Source organism: Alligator mississippiensis, chromosome 4 (assembly GCF_030867095.1).
Source record: "Alligator mississippiensis isolate rAllMis1 chromosome 4, rAllMis1, whole genome shotgun sequence".
NCBI classification, from domain to species: domain Eukaryota; kingdom Metazoa; phylum Chordata; order Crocodylia; family Alligatoridae; genus Alligator; species Alligator mississippiensis.
In genome coordinates, this window is record NC_081827.1 from 174,137,810 (window position 1) to 174,155,703 (window position 17,894).

General features: G+C 46.0%; 1 protein-coding gene and 1 non-coding gene across 3 annotated transcripts in view; both read right to left on the minus strand.

Annotated features, from left to right (window-relative positions):
- INO80D (INO80 complex subunit D) overlaps positions 1 to 17,894 on the minus strand; it is a 56,911-nt gene that overhangs the window by 21,134 nt on the left and 17,883 nt on the right. For both annotated transcript variants that reach the window (XM_019492071.2, XM_019492069.2), the window contains 2 exons: positions 15,791 to 15,899; positions 954 to 1,178 (listed from right to left, as the gene is read on the minus strand). In XM_019492071.2, coding sequence (XP_019347616.1) covers positions 954 to 1,178; positions 15,791 to 15,899 — 334 coding nt within the window. The remainder of the gene's footprint in view (positions 1 to 953; positions 1,179 to 15,790; positions 15,900 to 17,894) is intronic.
- LOC132250438 (small nucleolar RNA SNORA57) lies at positions 287 to 430 on the minus strand. The gene has a single exon (XR_009462178.1). It is a non-coding gene; the product is annotated as a small nucleolar RNA SNORA57 (small nucleolar RNA).

Below are 17,894 nucleotides of genomic sequence, written 5' to 3' on the forward strand. Positions count from 1 at the left end.
TTAGTTTATAATTTCAGTTTGGAGACGCACTTTTATTTTTAAAATCTTAGTTATTAATTGCTTTATTAAACTGGCCCTAAATTGCCTTTCTAAAATGGAAGCCTCTACTTCCTGCCATAGTAAGTCACCCACCAGCATAAACCAGAACCCTTAGTCTTTACTCAGTCCTACAGAAACAAAGAGCATCCTGGATCCAGGGGGCCCTCTACAGACAGGCTAAAAGCTCCTTTAAGCTTAGTGTGGCTTGCTCCTGCCCCATGCATCCAACACCCCTCCCAAGGAGGTCATATGTGCTGGTGAGCAAAGCTAGAACCAGCAGAGGGAAAACTGCTGGTACCGAAGACCGAACACCAGGGTTTGCACTTATTCTGCCTCCATACAAGTCACATGCACAGAACCAAACAATACCATGCATGCCAAGAACTGGAGGGATATTGACATTATTTAGAAAGAATTCCTAGAGGGTAGCCTTCAGAGCTGTTAGATGATATTTGTTCCATTGTTGATTTTCATTTAAGGTACCAGTGTTTATGACAGAAGGTACACAGAAGGCATAAGAAAGAGCTGTTTTCCCTCAATACAAAAAAGAAATCTGAAGCCAAAAGACTAGGTGGTAAGTTACAATGCAAAAATCAGTAAAAACAACAAATGCATTTTAGTGGGGCCTGGTCTAATCCTAAATCATTAAAATGGCATGTGCCTGTGTGTGCACATGTGCTGAACAAAGGATCCATTTTTCACAGCTAAAAAGTGCCTAGCCTTATGGAACACACAGAGTATGTTTCATTTACTCCATGTTGTTGATATGTCAAGGGCATTTTGCCTTCCATATATTGTGTCAGCAAAGATATCTGATTGAACATTTTAACTTAGCATGCTTATCTCACCACTGATTTTTGCTTTGTCTTGCTTAAGATACTACTTCAAACATGCTGAAGGGCGATGCCTCTCACCTGGTCCGAGTACACGTAGCTCTCCGAAGTTCATGTATCAGCTGCCCAGCACTATCCGGCTCTCTGCTGGCCGCCTGCAGCAAGGCTTTCCGGAGTGTATGCCGGCATTTCTTCTGACGAGATTCTGCCCGCTCCAGGCGGCAGAGGTGCTTATATTTCTGCTGAAAGTAAGTGCAAAGTCGGGTCACCCTGGAACTCCTGCTATCTGCATCATCATCATCTGACCTGTGAAGATGGAGGGGAAAACACATAACAGAAAGTCTTTTGTGAAAAGAGGATACCTTGTAATTGTCTCAGAAATTATTAAACAAGTGCCTGCCTTTTAATTCCACACATAGCCAGAGGCTAAAAATTGTCATGGATATTTTCCCTAGGAGAAACTCAAACAGTTCTAAGAGCAGAATTCTGTTTGAATGTTAAAGGTACTTAACCTTCTTAGTATGTCATTATTAGAGCTTACATCAATTTATCATCGAGTCTGACACATTTAAATGTCTGGGAGCCTGCTGTTAAAAAAAAATCTATACTGTTAACCTTTATTTACTGTAAATGTCTCAGCAAATGAGGCCATAGCTTAAATCAAGAGGCAGTTATGGGAGAAATGGAGGTGGGGAACCACACAATGAAAATTCATTGAAGAAAGGTCATGCTAGAGAAGTATGGTTGAATTCTACAACTGTAGTACCAAACCAGGTGACCTTTTCTTAATGTCTGATACTTTGCTGGGTGCTGTTTTCTCTCCGTTTCCCCAAACCAATGCATAGACACATAACCAAGATGAATAACCAAAGTTCTGCTCTCATTTTCACTGGGTATTACTGTATTTTCTTGCATACAACATGCCCCCCGAATAAATCACGCACCTTATTTCTAGAAGGCATAATGTGGAAAAGAGATTTTTCCAGAGTCATCACCAGGGATCTCGGTTTTCCATTTCCCACAGAAAAACACAGATTTTCTCCTTTAAAGGAGAATATCATGGAGTTTCCTCTTTAAAGGAGAAACTCAGGAAACTATGAGTTTCCCTTTGCAGGCTGGCAGAGCTCCAGCTTACAATGAGCTGCTTGGAGCTGGGGAAAGTAGGAGGGCGATCAGAGACAGGGGACACAATGTGCATGCACGTGGCCAGCAATACAGCCAGGCAGTGTGGTGGACAGCAGCTCTCACAGCTCCCTGAAGGCAAGTCTATGGGGGGCACAGGCAACACATGGGGAGCAGGGGGTATAGGTGACGTGTGGTAGGGTGCAGCGAGGGGCACAACTTGTGGGGAGATTGAGGTGGCGGCAATAGCTCATGCTAAGCCCACACAGTGAGGGAGGGAGTAGGCCAGAGTTAGCGGTTGGGGGCACACCCCAGTTGAGGTGGTATATGATGCCCAGGGCTGGGGCTGGAGCAAGTGTGAATGTCCAGCTGGCTGAGGCTGAGCTGGCTGAGGGCTCTGCAGGACAGAGCCACAGGCAGCTCATCCCAGGATGAGGGCCAGCTCCCTGCCACTGTGCACACTCCCACTCATGCGGAGAAGTCACGCTGATAGGCAACCTGTTGGGAGACATTGGGGTGAACATGCCACCCCAAATTTGTCACCACAGTGGGACACAGGGCTGCAGCCTGGCCAGACTGGCACTAGGTAGGAGCTGCCTCCGCGGCCCAGTGGGTAGGAACCCGCACAGGAGGACGAAGCACGGTGAGGAGGCTCAAATGCCAACAAAAACACTAGAAGCACCATAATGGCTGTCAAAGTGAGGCGCCGCAGTGTTGTGCCCCTCCCACTGCAGCAGCAGATAGAGGGCACCTCACCTTGGCAGCCATGGCTTTACCATGGCACCAAGCCTTCCCAGCCTGCTCTGCTCTCCCCACACAGGTCCTGCCTGCTGGGCTACAGAGGCAGCTCCTGCCCAGTGCTAGTCCAGCCAGTGCATCCCCATGTCCCATTGTGGGCACAGAAATCTGGGGCAGGGGTACATGCCCCCCCCCATGTTGCAAGAGCAGGCTGAGAGGTGATCTTGTGGCTGCCTATAAATTCATCAGGGGAGGGCAGCAGGGAATAGGAGATGCTCTGTTTACTAGGGCACCCCCTGGAGTAACTAGGAACAATGGCCACAAATTAATGGAGAGCAGATTTAGGTTGGACATTAGAAAGAACTTCTTCACAGTAAGGGCTGCCAGAATCTGGAATGGGCTTCCAAGGGATGGGTGCTCTCCCCTACCTTGGGGGTCTTCGAGAGGAGGCTGAACAAACACCTAGCTGGGACTGTCTGACCCCAGCGCTCTTCCCTGCCCAGGGCAGGGGCGTTGGACTCAATGACCTACTGAGGTCCCTTCTGACTCTAATATCTATGAATCTATGTCCCTGCGATGCATCGCCTATGGCATCACCTATGCCCACAAACCTCCTGCCCCACACATCCGCCCCCTGTCCCACACACTACAGGGCTGAGGCCTGTGGGTCATGAGTGAGGAGCACCATTGGAAATGGGGCTCTGTGGGTTGAGAGTGAAGGACACCAGCAGGACTAGCGGGTGAGGGGGCTTTGGGTTGGGAGTGAGAGGCAACAGCATGGGCAGGGGCAGGATACCAGCATATCATGGGGGCTCGGCACAACAAAGCAGCAGGGGGGAAAAGCCACAACTAGACCCACATCCTGGTGAGCAAAGAGGGCAGGTGATGTTCTGATACTCCATGATAAAAACCTCAAAAATCAAACACCAAAATACATATTTATTTAGAATTAATTTTATTATAATGACTGAGGCACTGGCAGGCACCCAAACTGCTTTTCAAATTGTAAATATATCAAGAAAACATTGTGTTCATCTGATACATATGTTCACAGACACGCACACACACACTATCCAACTGCCCATCAAGAATGATGGGGAGGAGCAGGCAGGGATAGAGCCCCATGTCCACCCCCCCATCCGGGCCCGCTCCCCACCTTCCCTCCTGTCACTTGGGGCCTGGGCCCGCTCCCTCCTTCCCTGCTGTGATGACGGGGGGGGGGGAAAGCAGGCTCGGGCCTGACACAGGGTGGGGGACGAGTGGAACCAAGGGTCAGGAGAAGCAGGCCTGCCGTGGTGGCTAGGGGACGGAGCAGCGGGCCTGAGCTGACATGGCGGAGGTGTGGGGAGGGGAGGAGTGGGCTTGGGGCCGACACGGGAGGCGTGGGCCTGGGCCCAAGGGAGCAAGGAGGCCTGCTCCTCCCTTTCCCCTGACGCTGCCACGCCAGGCTGGGCTGGCTTCTCCACCCCCCATTAGGCCCAGTCTGTCCCCACAACCCCTGCAATGGGCCCAAGCCTGCTCCTCCCCTCCCCCAACTCCAGGCCTGGGGCCGCTCCCCCTCTGCCGCTCAGGGTCTGGGCCCACTCCACCCCGCAGCGCCACTGGCCTCGCCCCCCACCACTCCCTCTGTGCATTCTGTCCCCAGTCCCTCCCCATGGTCCCATTATTAGGGTCAGCAGGCGCAGTCAGATGCGCCCAGCCCCACCCCAACTTCTTGTTAGGGACTGTTCCCTCTTCTCCCTCCCTGCTGTGCTGCATCTGGGCCCATTTTCCCCCCCTCAGTCCCCTGCCGCTTCATGTGGGTGGGGGGAACGGGAGGCCAGTGCTGCTGGCTTCACTCCCCCATGCCATTCCCTCCACCTTAGGGCTGCTTTGGGGCCGGGCGGCCATCATGGGGGGCACATGTGGGGACCGAGCCCCATGTCCAGCACTGACCCCACTTCTCCTCTGGTCAGGGGGAACGGGCCTGAAATCCCCACCCTCCACACATGCTGCTTTGCGGCTGGGCTGCTATCATATGGGGGGGGAGGGGGGGGACAGGTATCCAGCCTCGCCCCTGCTTCTCATCCATTCAGGGGAGGGGGGAACAGGGCCGCTCCTCTCCCCCTCCCCAGCTGGCACTTCGGAACCGGACCGGGCCCACTCCCCTGCCGCTTCGGGGCTCTTTGTTCTCTCCACCCTCCTCCATCACCTGGGGGAGACCAGGCCAGTTGAGCTGGCCTCACCCCCCACTCTGTCCCCTGTGTCCCTGCTGTCATGGCAGTGCTCCACCAACCCGTCTCCTGTCCCAGTACTCTTGGAGCACTCTAACTGGCTGTTTCAGTCAGCCAATCAGAGTGTGAATGGAGCGTTATGGACAGACAGACAGGCAGACAAAGACCTTTATAATATTAGAATATATATTAATATTATAAAAGCCTACGTCTGTCTGTCTGTCCGTCCGTCCGTAACACTTTATTAGTGCTCTGATTGGCTGTGTTGGAAGCCAATCAGAATGTCCTACACAGACAGGGGCAGACAGCAGAGCACCACCATGACAGCGGGGACTGAGGGGCCGGAAGGGAGGGGGGAGACCTCACCCCCCTTCCTTGCTCCTTGGAGGCAGAGGGGGACAATGGGGACTGGAGCACACTGGCCCTGCCCCCGCCCCCCGGGTCTGCTCCTTGGAGCCAGAGGCCGGTACACCCCCCTCCCGCCCAACAACAGCTGGCAGGGAAGGGAGGCAGTGGGGAACAGGGGAGGGAGGGGAGCAGGAAGGGGAAGGTGGGTTACTGGTGGTTGTGCCCTGCTGCCACCGCAAACGTCACTGTGGTCGTGGGCCCTGGCCTGAAGCGGCGGGCGGAGGCTGGGAGCACCCCAGCCCGAAGTGGCAGGGGGGAATAGCCCTAGCTCTGGCCCTGATCCAAAGCAGTGGGGGGGGGAGGGGGAGAACGGCTCGGGCCCCAACCCCGACGCGAAGCAGTGGGAGGGAGGTGGGGAGTGGCTCTGGACCCAACCCTGGCCCGAAGTGGTGGCGGGGGAGGGGGAAGGCGGGGAGCAGCCCTGGCCCTGGCAAAAGCAGTGGGGGAAGGCGGGAAATGGCCCAGGCCCCAGCACAAAGCAGCGCGGGGGGGGTGCGCGGCGGGGAGCAGCCCAGGTCCCAGCCCTGGCCCAAAGCGACAGGGCAGAGAGGGGGAATGGCTCCAGCCCCAGCCCTGGCCCAAGGCAGGGGGGGAAGGGACACAGGCCTCTGTCCCTGCCCCTCCCCCATCATTCTTGATGGGCAATTGGCTAGTGTGTATGTATATTTATATATATTATACACACAGACCCACGCACCAATTGTTTGTCAAGACTGACAGGGGGCAGAGGCAGGAGGGGGGCTGGGATGGAGTGCCACCACCTAACGCCCCATTCTGCCTCTTGCAGAGAGCAGGGTGGGCTCCCCCACCCCCTGTCCAGTCCTTAGCGCTGCTTGCAGAATGCTCCTCTACCCTCTGTCCGGTACTCGGCACAGCTCTGGAATCATGGCAGTGCTCCTCCACACTTGGAGAATTCTGATTGGCTGTTTCCATCAGCCAATCAGAGCGTGAATAAAGTATTACAAACAAATTTAGGCCATTATAATATTAGAATATATATATGTATATATAGAGGAGCATTGCGGAAAAACATGGATTTGGGGGTTTTTAATCAGATAATTTTGGGGTTTTATAAGAGAACTTTGGATTTTTTTTATCAGAGAAAACCAGGATCCCTGCTGATCAGGCATAAACGACAACCTCTGGCTGTGCCTCTAGGTATGGTTCCCCCCTCCCCCCCCCCCCCCCCATAGTAAAGAAAGCACCTTCCCTGCTTAAAATACACCAATTATTTGGGGGGGGGGGGGGAGGGAGAGGCAGGGATATATCAGAGTTGGAAGGGACCTCAGTGGGCCATCTAGTCAGACCCCCCTGCCCCTGGCAGGCAAGAAGAGTCACCAACCCTGGGGTCATGTGATCCCAGCCAGGTGCCTGTCCAGTCTCCTCTTGAAGACCCCCAAGGATGGGGCGAGCACCACCTCCCTTGGGAGCCCACTCCAGATTCTGGCAACCCTGACCATGAAGAACTTTCTCCTAATGTCCAGCCTAAACCTTATCTCTAGTAGCTTATGGCCATTGTTCCTTGTCATTTCAGGGGGTGCTCTGGTGAACAAATTGTTGCCTACTTCATGTTGCTCTCCCCTTATGAATTTGTATGCCGCCACAATGACATCAATGACATTTCAGTTCCCTCAAGTCTACCCTGCTGTAAGTTAGGTTAGAGCTTGACCCCTGGTTTTCACTAAAAAGTCTGACAGCACTTGTGTTTACACAGGGCTCTTCACCATAGGCGGCAGAAGGTGGTGCTAACAGGGCTCAGCTCCCCCAAATGGAAGGCAGCAGCAGACATAGCTTTAGGGCAGCCTAGCTGCAGGCTGCTGCAGTGGGGGGGAAGGGGCAGGCACACACAGATACCCTGTGCACTCGCAGCCTGCCCAGCCGCACATAGGCAGATTAGTTTCTTTTAATCTTCTTTCTTTATCATCCTGGACTTGGGGGGGCAGGCAGGTGGGGCAGATCAAGACCCCCACAGTGCAGGAGAGAGTAGGGTAGGGACAGGGTGAATCATTCCCTACTGCACTGTGGGGATTGTCCCATGACCCGGCCCAGCTGGGGCCCCATTCACCGTGAATAGAACTCTGGCCAGGCCAGGTCGTATGACAATCAGAGTGAGGTGGCTTGTCCAGGGGCGCAGGTGGGCAGCTCCTGCCACTGCGTGCACCACATGGAGCCAAGTTGGGGAGGGGGAGTTCCACCCACCTCTCAGCTCCACTGCACTGCGCCGCTTGCCCCATGACCTAGCCCGGCCATGGCCCCATTCATGGTGAATTGGGCCCTGGCCTGGCCTGGTAGCTCCTCCACATGAGCAGCACTGGGCAGCCAAAAGTGGGGGGGAAGCACATGGTCTCCCAATCTTTGCACTGGGCAAGGGTGGGCTGCAGTTTTGAGCTGAGCTCTGCTCCTTGCCTCCGCACCTCACTGCTGCTCCTTTGAAAGCGGTGCAGCACCATGTGCCTTGCTGCCAGGCCCACCCAGTGGCGAAATGCACACGGCAGTGCCTACCGCTTTCGAAGCAGTAAGGGAGGCACGGAGGCAAGCCTCCCTTACTGCTTCGAAGAAGCAAGGCTCCTGCCAGCCTCCACCCCGGCAGTGCAGCCGAGGCTGGCCCCGCTCCAGCCCCCAGCTCTGGGCACCCCCAGAGGCATACAGCTGGGGCTGGTGCAGCGTAAGGCAACACCGCTCCTCCCTCGTGGCCCTTTCCCCTGGGTTGGCAGGTATGTCTGTGCATGCGTGCGTGCACACATGCTCAGCCCCTGCCCCCCCCAATTTTTTTTCTTCCTCCGCTTATGCTCTTAACCCTTTGTTTTTAGTATTTTGGACAATTCTAAAAGCAGTAAAACTAGGAAACTAATTTTGGAGACCATGAATTACCACCTTCTTATGTCCTGTGAAAAAGATTAGAGATTAAAATACCAACACACACAAGAGGTCAGTGAGCTGACATAGGGAGGAAAAAGTGCCTACTAGAAAGTTAATTTGGAGGTTCTGAGAAGGGGAGATGGAATACAGAAAATGTTAGACCTAGATGACTGACCTAACAGTTGCCCCTTTACTCAAGACATTTTCATTTTCTTCTTTTGCATGACAAGAAAGGTATATTTATGTCCTCACACATGCCAACATGATCTGTAAATACACTCAAAAGCACTGGGATTTGCTTAAACCTACGGTCTATCATGCTATGTAGAAGTCAACTAACACTAAGCAAAAGAGTTTTGCTCCATGAGCAACCCAGTAGATTCATTTCAAACATGACATTTTCTGTTGTTTTCTGCTGGGAAAATGAGAGAAGGGAATTTTGACTAATCTTATTAAGCCTAAGCAGAGGAATAAATAAATAGATAAATAAAAAGTACAAATTGAAGAACTTGGCCAATAAGACCAATGAACCTCAGTTCAAACCTCTGAACTGCAAAGCTGGTTGTCAGAATGGATACATACTGTCAGCTAGAACATATTTAATAAAGATAAAACCAGAAATACAAGAGTAACTGTCTATTAGAGATAACAGGATTAAGATTTACTTCATTTTCTGGAAAACCTAGGCCATACATTCCCATTTTACATACAACACTTCTTTACTTGGGTTGCTCTAGGAGGCAAGGTTACAAAAGCTTCCATAAGAACACACCACTATAAGTGTAAATTCACATAATGGATAAGAAAAACAGCCACATTATATACTTTGTCTTTTAAACTGTACGCATGGTATTCTCAAGAAACAGCAGGTGCGCAATATTTAACCCAAAAAGTCTATGGTTCATATTTGCCATCTACCAATTGCCAGTTAAATATATTTAAACAGTATCCCTCAAAATAGTTTGATAATGAAGAATAAAACAAATATTTTTAAAAATCTTCAGGGAAGAGTCTTGCTTGGTCTGTGCACTAGAACTGCCTAGATCCTTCATGATTTATCTCAGACAGATTTTTTCAAAATAAACCTGGGAACAGCAGAAGATGGGGAGGAGCAAGTGGCCTCCTACTATACAAGGTAGTTGATACAAAAATACATTCATGTGCTCACCAGCGCATAATATTTATCTCACTTAAAATAAATTTGCAAATCAGCATGAAGAAAAAAAACTGCCTGCATCAAAAATTGAAAGTTGCTTTGCGAAAATCTAATTTGAGCATCTTTACAGTTCAGAGAATTTTGACTTGCCTCCCACTGAGCTGGGCATAGAAAGATATTATTTAAATCCAGACAGGCAAAATGCAGCCCATGCAGGCCAAATCTAGCCCGTCAGATGATTTCATTTGGCCCGCGGATGGATGCCTACCAATTCACCTTATCCAGCCCAGCCCCAGGCTGCCCCTGCTGTGCTCACATGGAGCCAAGTCCCACTCACTCCTGTGAAGGCAGCGTGTGCTGAGCTCCCACCCTTGCCTGTGAGACAGCCCTGACCTCAGCCCTATAGGTAGGGAAATGGAGGTGGGGCGGAGAAGCAGCAGTGGCAGCAGCAGGTGGGTGGGAAGGAAGTGGCAGTGGTGGGGTGGTGGTAGGTGGGCAGAGGTGGGGAGTAGGGAAGCGGCAGGGGAAGGGTGGCAGCAGTGATGTGCAGGGAAGTGATGGAGGTGGCAGTGGTGGAGGCAGGTGGGTGTGGGGGTGGCAGCCGTGGCAGCAGGTGGGAGCAAAGCAGCAGCTGGATTGGAAGCGCAGAGCCTGCAGGAGTGCCAGGGCCAGCAAGAACCCAGGGCAGGGTGGCAGGAGCATAGACCCAGGGTGGCAGGGGGGCAGGGTCCACCTGGCTCAATCATGTGGGACTTGCATACAGTTCCCAAGTTCTCTGCCTAAACCACACACCTCTGGGGGGAGTCCTGCATTATGGAGCCAGGGGCCCGGCCCCAATCAGTGCTATGTGCAAGCTGTGGGGAACAGTGGGGAGCTTCGTACTATGGCACCAGGTATCTCCAGGGGCAAGGGGCCGGACTTCTGGTGATACTGGTCAGCAGTTAGGGCCAGGACTTCCAGTCCTGAGATGGTGACCAGGGGGTGGGGCACCCATCAAGGGGCAGTTACCTTTGCAGGCCTCGACAGTTCACCAAAACTCATTAAGTGGCCCAGTCCTGAGTTAGAAGGCAATTTAAGTCACAAGGTAGCATGTATGCTCAGAAGGCCAGAAAGCTTTTCTGTGGCACTCTACAATTTGCTGGGAGACAACCAAGTTTTAAAAACTACTCAAGACTTTCCTTTCAAGCCAATACAACTAGTCAAGAGACCTTAAAATAGCACAATCACATCTACTGTTATTTTCTCTGAAGTATTAAAATCCCAAACAAACAGTCTATTTTAATCTTTTTATTTTGAGTTGTTTAACCAGGCTAGAGCTGGCTAATTCTCCATAAGCATGTCATGCATGGTTGTGGAACTAAAGTATTTTGAAAGCAGTTTCAAGAGAGCTCCTAAGCTTTAAGAACACCAACTCTGGCTAATCTAACAAACAGCCTGTCACCCAGTGTTTAAATGTTCTTATATAGAGTTTCTTTTAAAACAATTTGGGATTAGAAGTGAAATTGATATATGCAATCTCACTGTGAATCTCCGACTATGGACTCTTTCTTAGCAAGTATTAAGAAATATGGAGTGGGGAGGGGTCCTCAAGAAGGTTCTCTCCAGTAGGAGGTAGCACACAGAATAGAAAGAGCTAGAAAACTGCAGGGATTTGATTGCCCCTCTAGTGTACTTATACTGTGCCTCTATCTATGCCACTTGAAACTCTTTCCTAGCTACCATACATACTTCTGAGAAGATTTTTAAGGACTACACTTGTATAGGGTAAAATTGGGGAGTGAGGAGAATAGGGCAGACTATATGCCATGGAGAAACTGTTGCAATGTAGCAGTCCTGGTAAATTAGGATAAAGGTCGCTCTATGGAGTTTGTCATTGACTATATTAGTGTAGGAACTTATTGTGAATTATTTACAAAGCTACCACACTGAAGCCACAGGGAAAGCATTTATAAAGTGAAACAGGTGTCATGCTATTGGACGTGGCACATAAAAAACATCCCTTGTACCACTGTTCTTTACTTTACAGAGAAACCTAGAATCCTGGTCTTCCCTCGCAGGAGATCTGTGTTATAGTACAGTTTAGCAATATTTTGTTGAAATGAAAAGAAAACTCTAGTGCAGTTCTTTTGCATGTTATAAGAATGAAACCTCAGAACCTTCCTACTCTTTCACCATTTCTAGTGCTTTTTAATTTAAAATTTAGAAAATACTTTTTATCTGCATTTATGCTGCATTTTAATTGTGTATTATTGCTATGCAATCCCCCAAGTCAATCAGCATGTGAAAGAACACTAATAACATTTTTATTGTCTTTCTTAAATATTAAGAAAATCTTTTGGTAGTTCCAATTTTTCTGTGATACTGGATAGCTTTTTATTTTACTCTTTTAGAAATTTATTCTATACTGCAAACAGATTAACTGTGGTAGAGATGATGTTTTTCCTACTGTTTGTAATGGGAAAGTCTATTTTGAACACTCGTTTTAGCTAAATTTCAACAGAGGGATTAAACTGTGTTTGCTGACAAGTGGAGTTTTGTTTTGAAGTAACTTTGTTTGCTTGTGTGGGATTTTTTTTTTTTTTGCACTGTATAAACAGATGAAAACCAGGAATCAAATAATCTGCAGTTTAACTGATATACAAAAAGGGACAAATCTGGACTCAGATAAGCCTAAAGAGCATTCCCCCTACTCTCTCTACAGGAACCAGTGATCCTGCAAAGCATTTCCCCTGCCCAAATAGGCAGCTAGAGAGCTGCTCTAGATTTTACAGTCAGTGAAGTCTCACAATATTTAGTGTTTGTCTGAAAGCCTTAAACTCTGGAGTCCTGTAAATATATCAAGTCCCAAATTAAGCAAGTGAGCCTCAAAGATTAAAAAGCCAGAAAATGAATAAACATCACTCCAAAGGTGTTATCTTTTTTTTTAATGTCATTAGCTTTGAGGTAGCATAAGCTTGATGTTGTACTCATGATGGTCCACAAATTATGCAGGAGGAAAAGATTTCTTAGGATAGTATTTTTTTGGACCAACCATGTAATTGGGATAGAGTTAGACAAGCTTTTGAATGCAAAACAGGCAATCTCAAGATTTTTTAGTACCTTGGCTTGGCAATACCATCACTCAAAAGTCTAACTGGAAGTTAAAGATAAAAAATTTTCTCACACAAACCACTGTGCACAAACTGGCCAGATGAAGGCACTCAAAGTTGCCCACTTGCTTTTAGTTCACTCCTGTTTGGAGAGAGTTGAATTATAAGAAAAAGAGCAGACTTGGCTCAGAGGAAAATTGCTTCCTCCTCTAAACTGCAGCAAATGGGACACAAGCACAGAAGGCAAAGAGTGGAAAGGTTAAGGACACTGCAGAGTGCCTGTCTATCAAACCACAGGTTGTTATAACAGGAAGATGTTTACCAGAAATATCACACTTAGATACAAGTTGAAACTTTTCTAAGAATGGTGTTCAAAGTAGTGTGATTTCCCCTTTAAAAGCAATGGCTGATTCTCTCCATGAAAGTTAATGTGTTCACAGGGCAGCCACTCTGGAATAAGGTTTACCAGGTTTGTTATTAAATACAAAAAAGGGCCACATTTCCCTATTTTTGGTAACATAATTTTAGAATCTTGAAGTTTTGGGAGAAGAGCCACAGATTTCTATACAACTTAGTGCCAAAACGCATTTGCAAACTATAGTAGTGAGATGCTGGTTGATTTTGGCCATTAACTTGGATGGCTGTAATATTAGTAAAGCAGAGTCCTTTTAATAAGCCAACCCATCTGTGGAATAATTCAAACTTAACACATCTCCAGGAACAGACAGACTATACAGCAAAATGTTTCAGTTAATAACAACCTTGACAGAAGCTTGCCAAGCAGAAGAAAAATTTTGAAAAGATGGAATCAAGCAAATGTGTCAATGTTTATCCATAAACAAAATTAAAAGAGATGCTGAAGAGCAGAACTAGGCAGAATGACTGAAGCATAAGAGCTGCAAGTACTGTACCAGAATGTATCAGTTATGATCAATGAAGAGAGTGCTTAATTGAAGTAAGCAAAATGTTAAAATGGAAATGAAAATGTCAATCCAAGGTAGCACTTTCACTCAAGATTGGAAAAGAACAGGAAAGATTCAGTGAAAGTTGAGAAGAAAAGAATACAGAACAGATACACATGACCTCTGAGAGCTGAAAAAGAATCAGGAATTTAAGAAAGAGCCAGATCAAATGTCTAGGAGGGAAAGTAGTCGTCACAGGAAAAGTTATTTGATAGACACGTGCTGACTCTGAAATTACATTTGGTTTGAAACAAACTGGAAAGCTAGAATCAAAATGAAAGCACGTTGTCCAGTAGCCAGATGGTAAGGATTAATCATCTGACCAAAAAAAAGAAAAATGCTTTAGCTTAAATATATTTTTTAAGTAAACTTGTGTGAAGCTATTATTTTTCAGTCTAGAAATCCCGTAAGAGCTACTGATTTTCGTGGCAGTTAAAAATAATTATTTTTATTGTTTAGAGACAAATGTTAAAGAGATATTTTTGGTCTGCTGATTGTCACCAATGCTTGATTTCGTGAAAGAATTCAGGACTTATTTCTAGACCTCTAAGTTTTGATCACAGCTTTGAAATATACTTTGAAGATAACCTTCAGAGACTGGTAATGTTCTTTGCAAACTGGTGTACTTAGCACTTCAATTTTGAAATTTTAAATATGACCTTTGCAGGGGCACTAAGAATGCATTAATACCTTTCCCATGTGCGTCTTTTGGAAAGAGTAGCGATGGTTTTAGATATGACAAAAATATCTGTTTGTGCACTAAACTGAACCATATAATAAAAGCTGTAACAAAAAAAACTAGTCAAGAGTGAGATTTCATTTTGTTATCAATATCTTCAAACTCCTTTCTTTCAGTTTTTACCTCAATTTAACTACAATACCCTGCTTGGTGTGCCTTCATTCTCTGCTGCTAGTATGACATTAATTCAGAGATGTGTTATATCCTACCGTGAGATCACAGTCCTGGATTATCAATGTTTGAACAACATTTTTAGCTTTTCTGCACCATCAACAGAAACCTACTCCTCCTAGCATGTCCTTCATAACAAATTTAAATAGTAATGTTGCTGGTTATTGGATGGAGCTTAATTATAATTTTTCAATTTGCAAAGACAGTCGTGTCCACAACCTAGGTTAAGTTTATGAAAAAGTCTACATGGCATGGTATCTGCGATAGCAGAAGACTGGACTAATGACCCAATAGGCCCTTCCAGTCCCATGTACTTTGTGTTTCTAGAATACAGACTATCAAAAACACAAGAGAGGAAAATGTGGGAACTTGGAGTCATGTTAGCATTAAAAAAAAGAAAAATCTAACTATATGCTCCCAAGTTAGAAAACCCTTCCTATTCAGGAAAACACAGTGCTCACATTCTACTGAATTCAGTAAGACTTGGGTACATGCAATGAATTTGTGCACTTCTCTTTGGGGAAAGAGCATCTTTGGAGATTTATGGCCTTAATTAAAATAGCTGGCATTCTAGCTCTGGACATCTGAAAACAACAGCTGTAATTATAAGAAACTGTGTGTTGATCTTTTAGAAAAATTATATTGAAGACAGGCCAACTCCTTTGATCTGGATCACTGGTTGTGTATTCCTTCTGAGGTTTGATACAGTGCTGTTTACCCATGCAATTCTTGTATATTATTTTATGTAATACTTTTTGTCAATACAACTATGCCGTAAGCTCTCCACAAACCTAAGGGATATTGTAGAGTTGTTTTTCATTTTTATTTTTCTTCCTTTTTGTCCATTTATATTTGCCCTTTCCATTTTTCTGCCCTCTCATTTCTTCCTTTTGCATACCCTTTAGGTCTGTTGTAGACCTCCAGTGGTACATGTGTCCCAGTTTCAGAAACACTGGTCTTGGGCAAATGAAAACAATGTCTTCAGAAATGAAGAATAATTCAGTGATAAATTACTAAAACTTATTAAAAAAGTAAAATGAAGAAATGGTAAAACACTATGAAAATGACTATGTAAGTCTGCTAAAAGAAGGTTTAACATTTATGTCCTTCATTTAGTTGGTAATACTATTAATGCACTCTCTTGGGGTACATGGTTTTTTGTTTGTTTGTTTATATTACCCTACTCAAGTAGATCAAGTTTATGGACTTACCAAATGTATTACAGAATTTTGCAATGTATCCTGTCCCTTCAATTGCCAACCCTGTTTCTGGTAAACGAGTACAAATCTCACATATATAGCTCCAAAAATATTTACCTGCTACTGATTTAAGAAGAGCTGGCCCTGATTCAGCCAAAAATGTAGCAATTGTTCAAGCCCCACTGGTTCTTCTTAAAGCTAAGTCCATATTTAAGTTCTTCATTAAACTGCACTCAATCTGAACAATTAAAAAGGTACTTACTCATGTTTTTCATATCTGAGAGTTTCTCGGATAGACCATGCAACCCGGTATGGCGAAGTTTGCTCTGAGTCCTCCAACTCTTCTCCACTGTCTTCAGACCAGTCTAACCCTAAAAGCAGCACAGACCATGAAAGATGGATAAAGAGAGACTCCATTGTCCTCAATATTTCCAAATAATTTGTGGCAATAACTATTAATGGTATTCTATGTCCTACATAGGATAAATTATGTTTGATGAATTATGCAATATTCTGAATTACCTAGGAAGAGTTATGATATCAGCTTCATTACAGCATGCAAATAGCAGGTTACTTACTGCATTTTTCAATCATCAGTTTTGCCTTTAATTTCTTTATTGGCCTTCTTTGTCCATAAACAAAATCCCAAGCCACCACCATTCTTACATGCATGCAGGCAAGTATTCCTGTACCAAACATGCTAATTCTTTAAAGACACAGGTAAAGGGAAAGTCTCTGCTGAGAATTGACAATCCAACAATTATCTATGCTGGATTTGGATCTAAATAGGTCACATAACCTGTTTTCATTTCTGTTCATATTACAACTCCTGTGCTCCCCCCACTGAAAGAAGAGCAGAATAGCATAACCAAAGGAGAAAGCTGCAGGGAGAGAGGAGAACACACAGCTATACAAAGCAGAGGAATATTCTATGTAATCACATGCCACCTAAAAAACGTATCAGTGAAAAAGGGGTTAAGGCTCCAGGCAAAAGAAGAATGAGGAACAGTTATTCACTCTTAAAGCAGTGTGTTCCCCCTTTCAGCCTGACTGAAGTACACACAACTAATGTCAGATTAGTTAGTGATTTTTGGAGCAGAATCAACTTAGTCTGTGGTCTTCACTATCAGAAAGCTCGGGATAGTAACCTAGGGCTTAGGCAGACATTATTTTTACAGTGCTATGAAGTTTCTATCACTACAAAAAACACAAGAGCACTAGGGGCTGGCACATGTGCACAGGCTCCTAAGCTGGAGGAAGACAAAGTTGGTTTTCCAGACAGGGAGTGATGGGAGCACCTTGTTGGGCAGTGAGCTCTACTCATCCCCCCAGCTGACAGGAGAGGAGAGGGGAACACACACTCTCTACACTTAGCCCTCTGTGGGCATCCTGGAGCTGTGGTTGCAGCCTTGGGTGCAGCCCCAGTACCAGCTCTAATCCCAGACCAGAAACTGTGGCTGTCATCAGTTGCAATTTGTCACACGACCCCCTTCTCTGCCTCCCATCCTTGCTGAGTCCTTAGCAAGAGGGGGAATGCAGACACACTTGCAAACTGGCCACTGTTCATTCTTCCCCCATGTGATCCCCAAAATGGGACAGAGATTGGAGCAAAAAAGAGAGTATTTTATTGCTATTACTCTATAAGAGAAGTTAATGTCAGTTATACAAACCCAGATACCTAGCACACCAACATACCAATTCAAGAACCTAAAGGCAGTTTGGGAATAACATTTTCAATAGAGTCTACATAATTTCAGACTTCTCACAACTCTGACTTATGAGCTGAAAAATGGTAACCGAACTCCAGAGTCTTAAGTCATCAAGGTCCTTCTGAAAATTTTACTCTTGGTGTTGAATTCTAGATATTCAAATTTGGCCTAAGTGCATATCCTAAGAAAACTAGGATAAGAAAAATTTACATTTTACACTGATTTTACTGATGGAGGAATGAGAGGCCAGACTGGTGTTAACATAAAGACATAGGCACAACAGAGGCAGTGTTATCAAATAATCACGTGTTGGGATATTAAATTATTTAATTCCCAGTGGGAAGAGAGAGCACAAGGGAAAATCAAAGCCAGATTCAGCCTCATCCTCATTTTACACCGGGTTTGTATAAACACCAGTTTGCAGTTTTGTTTAAGATTAAAATTAAGAGTATGTTTTTAACAATTCTCTTGGCAAACTTCATACTTGTGCCTATGAGCTTCAGGACTAAGTATTTTCTTAAATAGAAACCCCAGAACTTACTGCAGCAGAATTAAAAAAAAATCCTCCAAAAATAACCCATTTTATGACCTTGCAAGTAAGTATTTTTCTGATTTATGATACAGCTGATATATAATTAGGTATGTCACGTTAATTTG